The 19,436-nt window shown below is 45.2% G+C and overlaps 1 protein-coding gene across 2 annotated transcripts in view; it reads left to right on the forward strand.

The window, feature by feature from the left end:
- The window catches only part of LOC138250080 (E3 SUMO-protein ligase RanBP2-like), an 894,326-nt gene that overhangs the window by 435,517 nt on the left and 439,373 nt on the right, over nt 1-19,436 (forward strand). For both annotated transcript variants that reach the window (XM_069204480.1, XM_069204481.1), the window contains exon 18: nt 9,384-9,522. In XM_069204480.1, the coding sequence (XP_069060581.1) occupies nt 9,384-9,522 (139 nt within the window). The remainder of the gene's footprint in view (nt 1-9,383; nt 9,523-19,436) is intronic.

Raw genomic sequence — 19,436 nt, forward strand, 5'->3', positions numbered from 1 at the left:
ACCAGCAGAAACTGGTCAGCCTACACTAGAAGTATGGTTGGTATTCAGGGGGCATCTCTAAGATGCCCTCTGGGTGTATGTTACAATACATTGCACACTGGCATCAGTGTGCATTTATTGTGGTGAGAAGTTTGATACCAAACTTCCCAGTTTTCAGTGTAGCCATTATGGAACTGTTGAGTTTGTGTTTGACAAACTCCCAGACCATATACTCTTATGGCTACCCTGCACTTACAATGTCTAAGGTTTTGCTTAGACACTCTAGGGGCATAGTGCTCATACACATGCCCTCACCTGTGGTACAGTGCACCCTGCCTTAGGGCTGTAAGGCCTGCTAGAGGGGTGACTTACCTATGCCACAGGCAGTGTGAGGTTGGCATGGCACTCTGAGGGGAGTGCCATGTCGACTTAGTCATTTTTACCCTGCCAGCACACACAAGCTGTGAGGCAGTGTGCATGTGCTGAGTGAGGGGTCCCCAGGGTGGCATAAGACATGCTGCAGCCCTTGGAGACATCCCTGGCATCAGGGCCCTTGGTACCAGGGGTACCAGTTACAAGGAACTGATCTGAGTGCCAGGGTTGTGCCAATTGTGGAGACAAAGGTACAGTTTAGGGAAAGAACACCGATGCTGGGGCCTGATTAGCAGGGTCCCAGCACACTTTGAAATCAAAACTTAGCATCAGCAAAGGCAACAAGTTAAGGGGTAACCATGCCAAGGAGGCATTTCCTAACATACCCCATAAAGGAGCGTCCAGGACATTCATGCAATGATCCTGATCTTTCGGCCACTGTACTGGGATGCATGCAATTCCACTCTTCAGCTGCTGGGACTTGAAGCCTCCTGCATTTTGCAGGTCAAGCATGTCACATGGCATATGAAGGCTTGGCAGCAGGATCTGAAGTTTCAGAGGGCCCAACATCAAGGAGACCTCTCAGTCCACATCCAGATTTTTGAGAAACTGTAAAATGTTGGTAGTGGTGGTAGTCAACTACAACTGGGTCAGTGGCACTTCCCTCTCCATACCCCACTAGATCTGACAGTGGTGACTGATACATCACATCACTTCTGGGCTGTGGCGGCCACTTGGGAGAGATGGAGATCTGTGGTCTCTGGCAAAGTTGCACCTCCATATGAACCTCCAGAGTTGTGGGCCATCCGCTTGGCATTGAAAGCCTTCCTTCCATCCAACAATGGGAGACAGGTACAAGTGCTTACAGACAACACCACTGCCATGAAATATTACATCGAGCAGGGTGAAGTAGGATCCTGAGCCATGTGACAGGAGGCGCAACACTTCTGGAAATATCTGGACCACCAAGGAATTTCTCTGCTGGTGAACCACCTGGTAGGCTATCTGAAAGCCAGGTCGGATGAACTATCCATTGACACTTAGCGCATCATGAGTGGCAGTTAAACATGGTGGTGGCACAAGGTCCCTTCCGTGAATGTGGAGAATCTTGCCTCGTTTAGTCCCCTCCCCCCCCACCCACCTCCCTTTCCACCCCCACCCACCCTGAGAACATGCAATATCAGCAGTTTTACAGGTTGGAAATTCCAAGATGTCTCTGGCATTCGAGACTCATTCCACCTAGATGGAACTCTGGACTCCTGTATGCATTCCTGCCTCTTCTCCCCTGAGTTCTGAAAAAGATCAGGGCTGAACGGACCCAAACATCCTAGTTGCCCCGGTTTGGGGACAGACAATATGGTTTCCAGAGCTCCTGAGCTTGAGCATCTGTCTTCTAAATCAGGCTGCTACTCTGGGAGAATCTGCTGTCACAGGAACAAGACAGGATTATGTGCCCAGGCCATCGCAATTTCCACCTTCCAGCTTAGAGATTGAACAGCAACAGCTTGGACCTTCCTTTCAGAGGAGATTGATGTCATTTCGGCAGCCAGGCATCCCTTCACAAAATCCTGTATATGTTGTTGGGACACATTTGTGGATTTGTGTGGCACACTCCAGATTGATACCCTCCAGGCAAGTTATATGGTGTGCAATTGTTATCTCTCACCCGCAAAGACTTTGCTTTGGATACAGTTAAAAGGTCCTTTTTGACTTTTTCTGCATTTTTACGTTTACTGAATCAGCCCTCCTTATTTAAATCACCTGTTGCAAAGCATTTTTTGAATGGTCATGTCCCTTTGCTATTATTATATTTATATATATATATATATATATATATATATATATATATATATGTTGAGCCACTTCACTGCTGTCCTTTCCATCTTCACTCTCAATAATGTGTTCTTCGTCACCATTATATCAGTGCAACAAGTAAGTGAGCTTTAGACCCTCTGTGATAGCCCGCCGTACACCACCTTCTTCCCAAACAAAATGGTTCTGTGGATGCGAGCATTCTTCCTGCTGGAAGTTGGGACGCTGTTCCACATCGGTCAGTCTTTACCCTGCTGGTGTTCTATGCTTCCCCTGACCCTTCCAAGGAGGAGGAGATACTCCATTGCCTGAACCCTAAATGAGCAGTAAGTTTTTACATGGTTCATACCAGTGAACAGTTGGTGGCCGATCAGCTCTTTGTGGTTCCCTGGTGCAAAAAAAAAAGTCTGAGGAACTCTTCATTACCTCCTTCACCTTCTCTTCATAGTTTGATCAGTAGGTCTGGGTGGACCCTTCTAATCATATTGGCAGGTGGATGTTGCTTTGGGCCTGAATGGTTTGTGTATGATGGCACAGAACCTTTGAAACATCAATTTAGTCATACAGTCAGCTGCACATTGGCAACTTAAGAGACTGGTTACCTTCTGAGTGTGATCTAGCTAATTAAAGGTAACGTTATTTCAGGTTTACATTTTGGGACATTTAGGGCTCTTTGTTTGTTGGACTCATCAGCTGCCTTTTATGCTGTTTGACAACCTAATCAAGAGACTTTGTGATTGGGGTCTACAAAAGGGGACGCTCTTCTGGACGGAGCCTTTAATACAGGGAAGAACTCAAGCAGTAGCTCTCTCTGCAGACATCTGGATGGACAGCTCTGGACTGTTTGGGTCCTGCAGGAATTGGCTGTGTCAGTAAAGCTAAGTAATATTTGCATGTGTCTATCGTTGGATCTTTTACAATGTTGGGGCGAGAATTTCAAAAGCTATACAAATGACATTTAATGGATTTTAAAATTTCGACTAAGGAACAAAGACTAAATTCTCAGTTCTCTTGTTTGATGTTGGTCACGGGCTGGGAGTAAAATACATTTTAAATCGGTTCCCTCAGAAAAAAAAGCCACCCGACTGAATACTAGCTTACCTCGCATTACAGTGATTGCCATTTACATGTAATATGTAAAGGTCACAGGGCCATTGTTTCCCAAGGACTCAGCATTATTAGGCACTGTTTGCTAGATCTAACCCTCTGAGGTGTCTGCAGTCGGCAAGATAATTTATCCTAGTTAGACTGAGGATCTGATAGAGACTTCTAGTTGCAGATTCCTTACCTTAGAATTTCCACCAGGTGTCAGACTGGATCCGGAGATTTTACTTCGAGCAATACCCTTGTGCATCGGTAGGTGGCGTCGGTTGACTCTGCGGGCGTCGTAGTCGCCGTGATGATGTCGGGAGTAGTATAGTATGTCGACGCCTTCGCGCAGTGACGTCAGTTCTTTTCTTTCAGAGTCACGCTCTGATCTGGAGGAGAGCTACCCTGGTCTTTTTTTTTTTACCGGCTTTGACCGTTTTGTCGAGTCTTGGTGAGAAATTTGGTGTATCAAGGATTTCCCCAAAGACTGGTTTCAAGCCGTGTGAGGACTGTCATCGTACGATGTCGGTGATGGATCCTCATCGGGTTTGTCTGTGGTGTCGAGCACGACCACAACCATAAGTTGTGCTCAGAGTGCCGGGCCATGCACCGAAGGCTTTGAGGGAGCGGTCCCTAAAGCTCATGGCGGCCTGGCACGCGACTCCACGTAAGTCCCAGTCTCGAGAGGAAGGTCTCGAGACCTGTTGCGGAGCCAGCAGCACTCGTCGTCTTTCAAATCCACAGGTCAAAATAAGAAGTTGTTGTCGAAGAGATCCCATCACTCTCCGACTTCGCCCCGTCGCTCGACTGATGTGACGCAGGAGGAGTGTCCACGCACAAGACCTCCGTCCTCGCAGCCTGTGTCTGGGTCGGCTACGCACTTCCCTGAGTTTCCTGGAGCTGGAGCGACCCACACCCAGCTTAAAGAGTTTTTTTATGAGGCCATGCGCCTCATCTTTGGGTGGTCCGACCTCAATACGGCGCCTTTGGGCCCAAGGGGTTCGGATGAGGGGCCTTCAGGTTCCGGTCGCACCCTTGAGACCTTCCCTGGTGCCGGGTCGATTGTTGACGCTCCCGACGTCTGTAGTGCCCACCATAGACGTCAACCCGATTCTTATCCCCGACAACTCGGAGTCGGAGCGGCGTCGGCCAACGCCGCCTTCGATGTTGATGGGGGCTAGGTTGGATTCGGACCCTTTTTCTTATGGGTACGAATACAGGGAGGGATTGGAGGGGTCCCTGGACCCTTATGAATTCCAGGATGACTGATCTTTGGACTGGGCTCAGGAATTGGGTGACTCCAGTGGTCTGGATACCTCTCCTGATGCTGGCATGCGGTCTCCTCCTACCGTGGCTACAGTGGAGGGAGCAACTTATGGTATGGTGGTCAGTAGGGCAGCTGAGGTCCTTGGTCTTGAGCTTCCCACTGTTTAGGTCAGGTCTAATCTCCTGACGGAGGTGCTTCAGCCTGGGGCTTCTTCTTCAGAACCCCTTTTGCCATTTAATGAAGCCCTCACTGATGTCCTTTTGGGTATCTGGTCCAAACCCAACACAGGGGCTCCTGTGAATAGGTCTATTGCACGCTGCCATCGGCCTGCTCTGAACTACCCTAAATTCCTGTCCCAACACCCCATGCCTGAGAGTCTTGTTATCCAGGCTTCATCTTTTTCAGGCGCATTCCCTTCCGCACCCCCAGACAGGGAATCCAGAAGACTGTAACAGTTTGGCAAGAAGTTATTTCGTTCCTCCAGTCTCGCGCTTTGTTCTGTGAACACGGCATGCCTTTTGTGCCACTATTCCCACTCTTTGTGGGATACGGTTGCACAAGTCCTGCCGCAGATACCGGAGGAGGCCCTTGCTGTCGTCTCCAAAGCTGTGAACAATGGGATAGATGCGGCCAAGTTCACAATCCATTAAGGGCTGGACACGACTGACTCTCTAGGCAGATCGGTTGCTACGACGGTGGCCTTACGACGCCATGCGTGGCTGCGCTCTTCTCGTTTTTCTGGGGATGTTCAACAGTCACTCATGGACATGCCCTTTGATGGCTCACATCTCTTCAGATATAAAGCGGACTCTGCCTTGGAGAGATTCAAGGATTCCCAGGCTACGGCTACAGCTTGGTCCCTTGGTCTTTCCTCTGCCCCTCGCCCCCCATAGTCCGCTTTTCGTCCCTTTCACAGCCACGGAAGGGGCTCTCTGTCGCGTCCTCAACCCAGCCACCGTGCCTCCCATGGTGTTCAGCTGTTAGTTTGAAAGGGCTACTCCCTCTCTTTCGAATCTGCTTCACCAACTATGCCTCCATCCTTCAGTCACCTTCCTGAGGATCATTAGGCGCTTGTCCGCCAGGAAGTCGCAGCTCTCTTGGCCAAGGGAGCTATAGAAAAGGTACCTGTGGCAGAAGTAGGGCGTGGTTGTTATTCCCGCTACTTTCTGATACCAGAAAAAGGACAAGGGCTTACGTCCTATCCTAGTCCTTCGGGACCTAAACTACTTCCTCAAGGAGGAGAAATTCAGAATGCTTACCCTAGCTCAGGTTCTGCCTGCCTTGGACCCAGGAGACTTGATGGTAGCATTGGACTTGCAGGATGCTTATTTCCACATCCTCATCCTTCCTGCCCACAGACGTTACCTACGATTTGTGGTAGGTCACGAGCACTTTCAGTTTAGCGTGCTCCCCTTCGGCCTTACCACCGCCCCTCAGGTGTTCACGAAAGTGATGGTGGTGGTTGCAGCTCATCTGTGCAGGTTAGGGGTCTCAGTCTTCCCCTAACTCGATGACTGGCTGTTGAAGGAGGACTCGCCCCAGAAAGTCGTCTCCCACCTTCAGACTACGGCAAACCTCCTGCACACGCTGGGGTTCACTATCAACGTGCCGAAGTCACACCTGACTCCATCTCAGACACTCCCTTTCATCTGAGCTGTTCTGGACACATTGCAGTTTCGGGCTTATCCTCCGGAAAGGCGAGTCCAAGACATTCAGGCTATCATTCCGATCTTTCGCCCTTGGTCTTGGATTTCGGTGAGACTGACTCTGAGGCTGCTGGGCCTCATTACCTCCTGCATCCTGCTAGTAACACATGCCAGATGGCAAGTGCGGGCCCTGCCGTGGGACCTGAAGTTCCAGTGGGCGCAGCATCAGGGGAATCTCTCTGACATGGACCAGAGAGGACTGCGAAAGACCTGCAGTGGTGGCTTTCGAATCCGCATTGGGTCCACAGCAGATGCCTCTCCCTTCCCCAACCAGATCTCTCTATAGTGACAGATGTGTCACTTCTGGGTTGGGGCAGCCACATGGGAGAGGCGGAGATCAGAGGGCTCTGGTCTCCGGCGGAGTCTGGGCTCCATATCAATCTCTGTAGCTCCAGGCGATCAGGCTTTCGTTGAAAGCATTCCTTCTCTCTCATAAAGGGAAAGTAGTGCAGGTGTTCACGGACAATATTACCGCCATGTGTTACTGCAACAAACATGGCGGAGTAGGGTCCTGGACCCTTTGTCAGGAGGCACTACGCCTCTGGACATGCCTGGAATATCAGGCATTACCCTGATGGTTGAACATCTGGCTGGTTCACTCAATGCCAGAGCAGACTAACTCAGCTGTCGAAGCACAGCCGATCACGAATGGCGTCTCAATCAGGGGGTGGCACAATGTCACTTTCAGCAGTGGGGAGAGCCTTGGTTAGATCTGTTCGCCTCCGCAGAGAACGCGCAGTCAGCTGTTTTGCATGTTGGAGTTTCCAAGGCGGCACTCGCTCAAACGCTTTTCATCTCGGGTGGAACTCCGGCCTCCTTTCTGCTTATACCTCTTCTGCCCAGAGTTTTCAAGAAGATCAGGAACAACAGGGCCGAAGTCATCTTGGTGTCTCCGGACTGGGCACGGAGAATATGGTATCCAGAGCTATTGAGCATGTCCATCGATCCTCCGCTCAGACTGCCTCTTCGGGCGGATCTTCTGTCGTAGCAACAGGGGACGGCTCTTCACCCGAACCTGTTGAACCTCCGCCTTCATGCGTGAATGGAGATTGAGCGGCGACCGTTGATGACTTTTGATCTTCCACCCGAAGTCTGCAATGTTATCTTGGGAGACAGGTGTCCCTCAACCAAAACAGTATACGCCTGTCGTTGGAATAACTTTATGGCATGGTGTACCAACAAATCTGTTGATCCCCTTTCTGCTCCTCTATCCGAGGTTCTTCTGTTCATTCTTTCTTTGGCCCAGCAGGGCTCTGCTTTGGGCACCCTTAAAGGGTATTTATCTGACATTTCGGCCTTCCTTAGGTTACCTGATCAGGCCTGAATTTTTAAATCGCCTATTGTGAGTAGATTCCTAAAAGGCCTCACTCGTTTATTGCCTCCCACTCCACTTATCATGCCTCAGTGGGACCTCAATCTTGTCCTTACTTATTTGATGTGTATGCCCTTTGAGCCAATACATAATTGTCCCCTGCGGCGCCTCACCTTCAAAACTGTCTTTCTTGTTGCTATCACCTCTGCCCACAGAGTGAGTGAGCTTCAGGCCCTTTCCTCAAACCCTCTATACTTGTCTGTGCACCCTGACAAAGTAGTTTTGCGCACCAAGGCTTCTTTCCTTCCTAAGGTGGTTGCACCTTTTCATGTAGGCCAGTCCATCACTCTGCCTACTTTCTATTCACCCCCACACCATTCCCATGAGGAGGAGAGACTCCACTGTCTGGACCCAGAAATAGTGTTGGTGTTCTACCTCAATCGTACAAAAGATTTCCGGGTAGACGATCAACTCTTTGTTGGGTATGTGGATGCAAAAAAAGGTAAGGCGGTGCAAAAGCGTACTCTCTCTCGATGGGTGCTTCTTTGCATCAAAATATGCTATGCTTTTTCCAAGAAGCAGCATCCTGAGGGCTTGCGTGCTCATTCTACCAGAGCAACTGCTGCTTCCACTGTGTTAGCACGCAGAGTTCCTGTCCTGCATATCTGCCAGGCAGCTACGTGGGCGTCCCTGCACACGTTTACTAAACACTTCGGTCTGAACAGTCAGGTCCGTCGGGACGGCTACTTTGGTCGTTCGGTCCTTCAGGACTTCCTCGTATGATCTTGGTTAGCAGCCCACCACCGAGGATGGCATTGCTTGGGTATCTATTCTAAGGTAAGGAATTTGCAACTAGAAATCTCTAACAGATGTACAAGTTACTTACCTTCGGTAACAAAATATCTGGTAGAGACATATTCTAGTTGCAGATTCCTTACCGTCCACCCATCCTCCCCGCTTGTGAACTGATTTCTAGGGACAGGGATTCCCCTTTCAGGTACTTGGCTCTGGCGCACCAATCTCAGTGTTCTTAGCGGCTCTGTGCTTTGGCATGGAAAGTCGTTAAAATAAACTGATGTCACTGCGCAAAGGCGGCGTCTATATACTACTGCCGACGTCATCACAGCGACTATGACGCCTACGACACCCGCGGAATCGACCGACGCCAGCTACTGACGCGCAAGGTTATTGCTCGAAGAAAAATCTCCGGATCCAGTCTGATGCCTGGGGGAAATTCTAAGGTAAGGAATCTGCAATTAGAATATGTCTTTACCAGATATTCAGTTACTGAAGTAAGTAACTTGTTCTTTAATCCTTCTAATTTGGATGGCAGTCAACTTTGAAATTTGTTTCTATAGTAGTAGAGGAAGAGAGCAATTTCCTCGTGAGACTGAAGTTGAATCATTTGTTTTCCACACAAGTTATCCTCTGGGGTAATGTAAGATTACTACTTTCTTGATGAGTAATATCATTTGAGAGTTTTTGCTGCCACAATTATAGGGTGATAACTCTTGAGTAGTTAGCAACATGCGCTAGAAACAATCTGCCATAATAGACTCAAAACAGGGTCATAACTGTTTTTAAGCAGAGCCAAATTGTGTAATGATGATACATTATGACTTTTGTGATTTAAAAAATTAATTTTGCAAGAGTATGCCAAGCAGCATCGTCTGCTTCCGTGATATCTTGTTTTCTCGTTTTTGTGTATTTGGATAATATTAGTTTAATTTTAGGAACGTAATCTTCTGATGTCGAGGAACGTGCTAGTCTACTTACTGTAATGTTACTGTTCGTTTTATAGTTGTGGAGCTGCTGTTTTATTACTACTTTTTTTTATTTCAAACAGAATGAAGTAGAAGAGCTTAAAAGTAATAACTCCAATGTGAATCTGTCACCTCATCGATGGCCATCTGATAGCTTTGCACCAGATGCTATGCCAGACAGCTATCAAGGAGCACAGAGCTTTCATGGAGCTCCACTAACTGGTATAAAAAGTTATGTTCAGTTTCATAAACTGTGATTATTAAATGTAGATGTCTAAGGTTTGATAATGGAGCACTGTTGATTTCATCAGCTAGTACTCTTATACAGTGTGCTGTGCAACCTGAATCTGTTTATATGTTCCAAGGTAGATGAGGATGGTGCTACTCAGCTGTGGAGTGAGGATGTTTCAGCTTGACTTCTGCCATAGCCTACATCTTATGGCTCAATCTGCCTTAGTACCACACCAAGAACAGACGTGCATCCTAGATTTAGAGCCCTGAAGTCATCCTTTTTGCAGTGAGGTAGCTTCAGAGCAGCCTGTGACTGCAGTGAGCAGAATTACTTGTACGTGGCATTGGCAAGCCCTGATTGTTAGAGCTCGTGGCCACCTTTAACATGAGCATGTGTTGCGGTGCACCATGACCTTGGGCCAACAGCTTAGCAAAGAGAGCTGGAAAAGCAGGCAAACCAACACTATTGCTAAGGGAATTTTTCAGTGAATGTTGGCACAAGAGGAAGTTGTAAAGTGCATCCAATTTCTCAATTGCTGCATGTGGGAAGTTGCCGCAAGATGTGTCTTTAGGATGTAAAGTAGAGAGAGTGCTGCCTGAGTGACTAAGGACATGAGCTGTCTCATTGAAGGGCATACATGGATAGAGAGGCACCATTTCATTCACATTCCTGTTGTCTTACTCAGAGATAGGAGCAGATAAGACTGCAGTGATCAACTTATAGCTTGTTGAAGACTTGGGCTCGATGCAACCATGGAGCCGCAGACTAGAGCTGTGGATGCATTTGCATGTCTAGGACAAACAGACTCTCACCTCCCCCAGGAAATAAAGACTATAAACACAGAGATAATCTGCAGACTGGGCAATCCTGGAATTTGTAATTGTGATGGTACACTAGGAAGGGCATCAAGCAATGGGAATGTGACTTCAGTAAACCTGGAGCTGAGTAGGGCCTGTATTTGGTGGCTACTACAGAAACACTGGAGAGCAGGTGTGGCAGTTGATAAATCTAGGGGATTTTGGCCTGCATTGTCCCCTCTTAGGAATGTTTGAGAGTGCAAGGATCTTCACCTTTATGAAATGTGACATTACTGGGTCTATCTTCTTCTACCCCGTAGTGAAAGCACACATCTTGAAATGGCTGATTGTGACAAATTTGATTGCATTCTTGCTGCCAAATAGGAAGTCAGAATGACAACGTAAATTAACATTGAGCCTTTTTCAAATGGGGTGAACTTTTTGAGGGTGAAGCAATGTCAATTTGAAGCCAGAATCACTTATGTAGAAACTACACTGTCTAAAGGAGCAACTGAAGTTGCTTAATTGTGCCAATAAATTGAGGGTGTGCAGGAGAGTGCAATGTTCCTAGCAAACAGGATGGAAGATGCAGAAAAATGCTTACGAAGGAATAATATACAGGGAGTGCAGAATTATTAGGCAAATGAGTATTTTTACCACATCATCCTCTTTATGCATGCTGTCTTACTCCAAGCTGTATAGGCTCGAAAGCCTACTACCAATTAAGCATATTAGGTGATGTGCATCTCTGTAATGAGAAGGGGTGTGGTCTAATGACATCAACACCCGATATCAGGTGTGCATAATTATTAGGCAACTTCCTTTCCTTTGGCAAAATGGGTCAAAAGAAGGACTTGACAGGCTCAGAAAAGTCAAAAATAGTGAGATATCTTGCAGAGGGATGCAGCACTCTTAAAATTGCAAAGCTTCTGAAGCGTGATCATCGAACAATCAAGCGTTTCATTCAAAATAGTCAACAGGGTCGCAAGAAGCGTGTGGAAAAACCAAGGCGCAAAATAACTGCCCATGAACTGAGAAAAGTCAAGCGTGCAGCTGCCACGATGCCACTTGCCACCAGTTTGGCCATATTTCAGAGCTGCAACATCACTGGAGTGCCCAAAAGCACAAGGTGTGCAATACTTAGAGACATGGCCAAGGTAAGAAAGGCTGAAAGACGACCACCACTGAACAAGACACACAAGCTGAAACGTCAAGACTGGGCCAAGAAATATCTCAAGACTGATTTTTCTAAGGTTTTATGGACTGATGAAATGAGAGTGAGTCTTGATGGGCCAGATGGATGGGCCCGTGGCTGGATTGGTAAAGGGCAGAGAGCTCCAGTCCGACTCAGACGCCAGCAAGGTGGAGGTGGAGTACTGGTTTGGGCTGGTATCATCAAAGATGAGCTTGTGGGGCCTTTTCGGGTTGAGGATGGAGTCAAGCTCAACTCCCAGTCCTACTGCCAGTTCCTGGAAGACACCTTCTTCAAGCAGTGGTACAGGAAGAAGTCTGCATCCTTCAAGAAAAACATGATTTTCATGCAGGACAATGCTCCATCACACGCGTCCAAGTACTCCACAGCGTAGCTGGCAAGAAAGGGTATAAAAGAAGGAAATCTAATGACATGGCCTCCTTGTTCACCTGATATGAACCCCATTGAGAACCTGTGGTCCATCATCAAATGTGAGATTTACAAGGAGGGAAAACAGTACACCTCTCTGAACAGTGTCTGGGAGGCTGTGGTTGCTGCTGCACGCAATGTTGATGGTGAACAGATCAAAACACTGACAGAATCCATGGATGGCAGGCTTTTGAGTGTCCTTGCAAAGAAAGGTGGCTATATTGGTCACTGATTTGTTTTTGTTTTGTTTTTGAATGTCAGAAATGTATATTTGTGAATGTTGGAATGTTATATTGGTTTCACTGGTAATAATAAATAATTGAAATGGGTATATATTTTTTTTTGTTAAGTTGCCTAATAATTATGCACAGTAATAGTCACCTGCACACACAGATATCCCCCTAACATAGCTAAAACTAAAAACAAACTAAAAACTACTTCCAAAAATATTCAGCTTTGATATTAATGAGTTTTTTGGGTTCATTGAGAACATGGTTGTTGTTCAATAATAAAATTAATCCTCAAAAATACAACTTGCCTAATAATTCTGCACTCCCTGTATAGTACCTCTGGCAGAGGAGATTGAAGGACTGACAGTGGAGAGCTTCCTAGAATACTGGATAGTGATTTGTTATCGTGGTGGTGGTTTATTATTATTCCGTTTAAGAGAGTCTTATGGTGGTGCAAAGCACTTGGGAGGAGTTTGCCATTAGTAGAAGTGGTTTAAGTTTGTTGGTCCGCTGGTCCACTTACTATAAGAAGACCAACCTTATGGTAGCATATGCCCCCAAACTTCTGTCAGGGAATTGGGAGACTGGAAGATATGGGCCACACTGAGAGGATGGTGGTATGGTAGGAAGTGGGTAAGACTGGGCTTGTGAAAGTGTATGGATAAGGGAAATTAAAAACTGGTGGAACTAGGGAAGGAATATAGGATACTCATGAGATGGTTACTTATATAGAATAGATTCACCTATGCCATATTGGGAAACTAATTGGATGCCCCCTCCACCACCATTGTAGTTTTACAACTAATACTTGTTATGTAGGTATGACTTTGGCATAACATTACAAGGGATCCCCTTCCACCCACAGATGATACTAGTGAACTTAGTTTGATACACCAGCGCTCGGTGTGAAAGACAAATCCTTGTAGCTCTGCAAGACACTATTTAATGTGTAATTGACATAGAAGTATTTCTTTTTGGTTGCTAGCAATCCCATAAAAGGGATCAGGGGCATCGTGGAAATAGCAACAACCTAATTTCGTCATTCATGCTACCACATACATTGTACTAAGCAGAATGAAATGCCTTTAGGTTAAAAGTATTTACTCCTGCAGAAGAAATCTATTTCTCAATACATCTATAACAATCACACAGAATGTTATAAAAACAGCCAGGAGACACTTAACAAAGTCCGAGAATGAAATGAACTTTTCCACAATTGCTAAAATGTCATTCAAATATTTTTTAAATCCTGACTACCTGTTCCCTGTTTCTATGTGCTATACCGTGAGAGCATGAAAGACAAAGACACTTGCATTCTAGAGTATAATAGGGATAAGGGATGCACAGCATACCTTGTTGACAGCAAAGACTGTTGTTATCAATGGAGACTTGAAAACAGTGTTTCCCGCAGAGGATGAACACGCACTGCTGTGGCAATCTGTCTTCCATTTGGACTGGGCTATATTAGCTGCATGCTAGGCTGCAGACAAGATGTGTCATACGCAAACGTTTTAAATGCCCTGGCTGTAGATGAGATCACCTTTGTCAGAATCTCAGGTGATAATCTGGGCGAAGGACTTCTCTACCAAGTGGGCAAATGGATCCTTATATCCTAATTCTTTATCGGAGATTGGAATGTGCGTGCTAGATTATGGACCTCAAATTGTACACTTATCTTGTTTGTTACAGACATATAGAGAAAGAGGTCGTCAACTCAGCCTACTTTCCTTTGATCTGACATCTATATCATGTGTTATGTATCCTTGACTTAAGAAGGAATCAACACTTGACCCAGACGAATATCGCCTTAGAATTTGTATCTGTCATTGATGAAAGAACTGCACAATATCTTGTTTTTAGGAAAGGTAAGGTCTGGTGACAAAGGTGTTATCATGCAGACACAGCATTGAAACAGGGAACATGGTGATGTCTTTGAGCTAAGATGGAGTCTGGGTCTCGCTAAGACGGAGACTGACCTTATGGACTTTGTCATACTGATGTGGTGAAAGAGGGGTTGAAAGGCTGTTAACCAGCGATATGGTAAGTGGAGGTCTGGCAATGCAGTGAACTGTGATTATAGAAACATAAGTTGGAGTGCATGAAAGCAATGTGGAATAGGATATGGAGCTTCCCAAAGAGAATAACTAGGAATAATAGATATAATTTTAAGTAATCAGTCACATAAAACCTACTTCACTGAAAGACTGCACCTTATTACCAGCCCCAGATGTGAAAATGAGAGCTTGACATTGTTCCACATCATATGGTTATGTTGAAGACACGAGCTCCACTGGAAGTCTCTAACAACTAAATTGCCTGAGGTAAGGGGCAGGACACTTGCATATGGTATAATGTAGAAGTGAGGATGGGAAGATCTACAGGTCCTCTGTTAATTGATGTCAAGGTAAATTTGCTAGGAAGGATCCTATGGAATAGTATTTTCGTTAAGGTCTTTGATGGAGGCATCCCCATTGTATGAGGCTGGCTCAGTTTATGGTGTACAACTATGGTGTGGCACCCTATACTGGGTCCAGGCAACTCTTAGTGATAGTATTTTGGTGTCTAGATAACCAAAGCTCTCTAGGGATTGCTCTGGAGAGCAGCTCAGACGTATCTTGGAGTGTAAAGCACTTAAAATACCACAGTAGTCTGTCAGTAACTCTCACAAGAAAGAAACACACAAGGTGTTGCAAAATATAAAGTATTCTTTATTACAACACTACTGCTATACCAACATTGATCTATCTCCGCTTGGAGATACCTCCACGCAAAATATACACTTAGAAACAACCAGGAATAGCTCAACTGCTTCAGAGGAGGATCTAGAGGCAGTCAGAGTGAAGCTCAGAGAGCTTTACATGACCAGAGAAATCTGGAACCAGAACTCTTGATTCCAAAAGTATTATGAGGAGAATGAACATACCCGGTAGCTTCTTGCATGGTCCGTCAAGAAAAGGCGCAATAACGTGGTGATTGTCCATCTTTGACAATGCCAATAATTGCCTGTTCAGTCAGCTGACCGATATAGAGTATTTCTGATCCATTATGAGAACTTAGATACCTCCACTTTGGGTGTTGACCTCACCAGTATCGAGGCATATTTGGATACAGTTCTGCTACCCATTATTACAAATGAAACAAGGGTGCTAGCGGAAGCCCCCATTACTTTGACCAATGTTAATAGTGCAATTTCTAATTCTTCGAATTGTAAAGCATGTGTGAGTGATGATTTAGTGGCAGACCTCAATAAGCTGTCGGCTCACCAGCAGGGGATTTCCTCATTGTGCTTTTTATGAGATAGTAAATGGCTGCGAAGTACTAAGGGAGTTTGTGGGGGCAGTTATAGTTAGCTTCTTGAAAAAGGACAACCTGCTGATAGACCAGGCTCTTACAGGCCCATTAGTGTTTTAAATAATGACTATAAGCTACTTGCCAGGATATTGGCCTTAAGGATTGCCCTGCTAGCATTAGCATTGGGGCATATGGACTAATGTAGGTTTCTCCCAGACAGGCATATCTCCATGAATACAAACTTTCTGCTCCAAGCTATTGATTATTTTGAGAATAAAGCGGTCAAGGCTGCCATAATAATGCTTGATGCCAAGAAGACATTTGACCTGGTCCTGTGGGAAGTTCTTTTTTTCCATACTTTGGTGTTTTAGGTTTCCAGAAATGCGTATTTGGGTACTGCAGAGATTATATGACAAGGCAGAAGCTAAAATTAACGTCAATTCACATATGGTGGGAAATATCACGATCAGCCCATGAAACCGTCAAGGCTGGCCAATTTCTCCGGCGCTATTTGCAGTATTTATTGAGCCTTTGGCCGTGGCTCTGCGTCAAGATTGCCACATTAAGGCGCCTTTGCTCAAGCACCTAAGATAAAGCTTTTTGGGGACAACATGGTCCTTTATCTAGTGGGTGAGAAGAAAAATATTACTCAGTCATTTGAAAAGATTAAACTGTTTTCAGATCTAGGTGGGTATAGAGTCAACCAAGTAAAGTCAGAAGCACTTTTGTTCAATTGCTCTCGGCATGTTTTTCCAGTAGATATGCATCCCAACGTTGGTGATAGTCGCTCAGTTAGATATTTGGGTAACTTTGTGTCCCCCAAATTTGACGATTATTTCCAACTGAACTATTTGCCAGTTTTGAATAAGGCTAAGTGACGCTGCAGCAGTGGCAAACAGTTCCATTCACAATTATAGGACTAGTAGCTTTGGTCAAAATGATGATCCTTCTTTTATTTTATTTTTTTGTTCTTGTGCATTATTATAAAGCTACCTCAGAGTTTTTTCAGGAAGGTGGACCAGGTGCACCACCATTTTCTTTGGTCACGTAAGGCGCCCCAAAAGAGATTAGCAACTTGGCAATTAAATGTCAAAGACGGTGGCTTGACCCTACCCCATAAAAAAAAAATATTGCCAGGCTTCCTATTTACACTGGGTAGTCAGGCATCTTTACCCCTCTGGTTGCAGAATAGTTTCTATCTAAAGCTTCTGCTCCAGGAAAGCAGTGTTAGGCTTCCCTACTTCCTGAAAATCCCCTAATTGCTCAAATGTACCAGATAAAAGATACCCCACCTGATAAGCCTCAGTTTTAAGCAGCTGCAGGAAGCACTTCACTTCCTTAACTTTCATCCTGCTATGTTATTGGATCAGTGCGAGGTGTTGGGCTTGGAAGTGCAGTCAAGGTCAAGAGCTGGGAGAGGCTCGGGATTACACGGTTTAGTGTTTTCCTCTCTTCCGATACGGTTTGGTCATGGGACCAGTTGTCCGAGAATAAATCAATGATCCCACTTATGCTCTTTTATTCCTGCCTCCAAATTCACAATTTTTGCAATAAGCCAATTCACCGGAGGATAACCTCGCCACTACTATTTCCCAATTTTTCTATGCAAGAAGGTTATCAGACAATGGCAATTGGTATCACATTCTCTTGCAGCGGCTTGCATCAAAACTAGTTCATAGCATTCTGGTAAAGCTGGAGGAAGTTATATGAAGTAAAATTGATCACTCTCTCTGGAGACAGTACAATGTATGGGCAAATAAGGTCATAAGAGGGACCAATTTCAAGAGAATGGCTTTCTTTTGCTAGTGGATGCTCAATTATACTTCAGTTAAATTACTTAAAATGTTTTCCTCTATTGCAGAGACTTGGTTTAGAGGTAGGCATTGCAAGGGGGACTGGCTGCATGTAGGCTTTACCTGTCCAGAGCCGGCTGGGTTTTGGGGACAAAGTTTCCAAGTGGCTTAGTGAGAAGCTTCAGGTTCTCCTGGCCCTAAATTCCCTTGTAACCATGTTTGGAATTTGTGCTCAACTTGTCGTAGTTGAACTCTTGCTCTAGGCAAGACTGCTGATATAGGGATGACAGCACTTTTGTTTGTAGGCGACTAGACCAATCCTACAACAAGTCGCAACTGTCGGTCCAACCCTACCGGCTCACAAGCAGTACCACACCAGAAACCCAAATAGTAAAAGGTGATTTGTGGTAGCCTTTACACATGGAGTCAAGAGTGCGACATCGCAGAGGAGTCGTGGTTAAATGGAGATTACCATTTTCTCACATGCGTAACAAGTCTCAGTCACACGCGGGCAATGAAGGAGATGCAGTAAAGTTTTCAATAGGTTTTATTAAGAAGGGCTGCAATCTACTGTAAAATGCATGGGCTGCAATGATTGGGATGATGAACAATGCAAGAAACAGAATTGTAAAAACTAGAGTCATGAATATAAAGACCCCCACCATCTTGCATTAAAATGAGATGTGAAATAGGCCCTAATACCCTATCATGATGAACTTAATCTCTAACCTAAAGATAGCTAGGTGTGATAAACCTAATCTGCCATGTCCATGAGGAAATGTCATCCCCCCCCCCCAACCGTTGTTACCTTGGAATAGGTCTCTAAACCAGACTTCATGGAGACACGAAGGTTGGGGTCTGCATCAAGGCAACATGTAGCATAGATCACGTTGATGGCATCTGGTAGGAATCCCTCTTATAACCTTGTCTGCGTGAGATGTATTTATACAGATCCTGTAGGACCTCTGATGCAGGTATGTTCCCAAACAGTAGATAAGAAGGCATGCTTTTGGCTGCAGTTATATAAACAATTCCCTGAAAAGTACATTGTTACTGTCACACGTAAATGGTAAAGTATATGATGTGAATACATACGTATATCATTTACCTTTGATGCTGATAATGACACCTCCACAAAGTGGCACTGATAACGTGAAATCAAAACCTATTCCAAACTATAAACATAGCAGCCATCTTGGAAGAAATAATTAAATGCACTAAAACAGAGCAGGCTAGGTAGATTAATAGTTACTAGGTGACGGGGACACAGGCCTGCAAGCCAGATTGCTAAGCTATTTCATGATTCCCAATAAAGGGATCCACTACAAACCTAACCTTAAATTACAGCAACAACAATACTTCTTTATTGCATCTTTAGTGGCAAAATCATTGATTTGACAACTATGGAAAACCACTGAACTTCATTTTTATGAGCGATGGCTCCAGAAAATGCGACAAATCTAACATAAAGAAAACTTGTACGCTCAAAGGGTGGGGGCGCTATTAAAAATCAGAATATCTGGGCAGGAAAACGGTCAGTTTAAACAGTAAATGGGGTTAGAGAAAGGAAGAGGGGGTCCAGTCAGGAGGTTAAAGTTGTAATGTTCATGTATTATTTTGGTGGTGTTTTTGTTTAATCAAGGTAACGTTTTTTTCTGCTCCTGTATGTACTGATTGAATTAATGGCTAAAATAAAAAAATGAAAAGGATAAAGCACTTGAAATACCTCAGTAGTCCATCAGTAACTGTTACTCAAGAAAGGCCAACACCAAATGTTGCATAAATAAAGTATTCTTTATGACAACACTAAGGCTTTATGAACATTGGTATATCTCCACTTGGTGATATCTACACACAAAATCTGCACTTAGTAACAAGCAGCAGGGCACATGGAGCCCTATGGGAAGGCCATACTATATACTAAGAAAGTGGTATAAGAATGGAGGTGCCCAACCAAGGTAAGTTTGTTAGAATCCCAGGGACTGGGGGAGTAAGGATTTACCAGGGGTTAAGTATCAGAAATCCCTCCGGCGCCCAAGTGCAGAGTTGTTATTGAGGCAGGTGTCCCATAGACTAACACAGGACCGTCACAGATGGCTTTTTTGGGATTCAGGACCCTTCCCTGAGGACCCCGAGGAAACCAGTTGGCACAAATAAGGTTAGAGAGTACCC

The sequence above is a fragment of the Pleurodeles waltl genome, chromosome 8, assembly GCF_031143425.1.
Source record: "Pleurodeles waltl isolate 20211129_DDA chromosome 8, aPleWal1.hap1.20221129, whole genome shotgun sequence".
Taxonomy (NCBI): Eukaryota; Metazoa; Chordata; class Amphibia; order Caudata; family Salamandridae; genus Pleurodeles; species Pleurodeles waltl.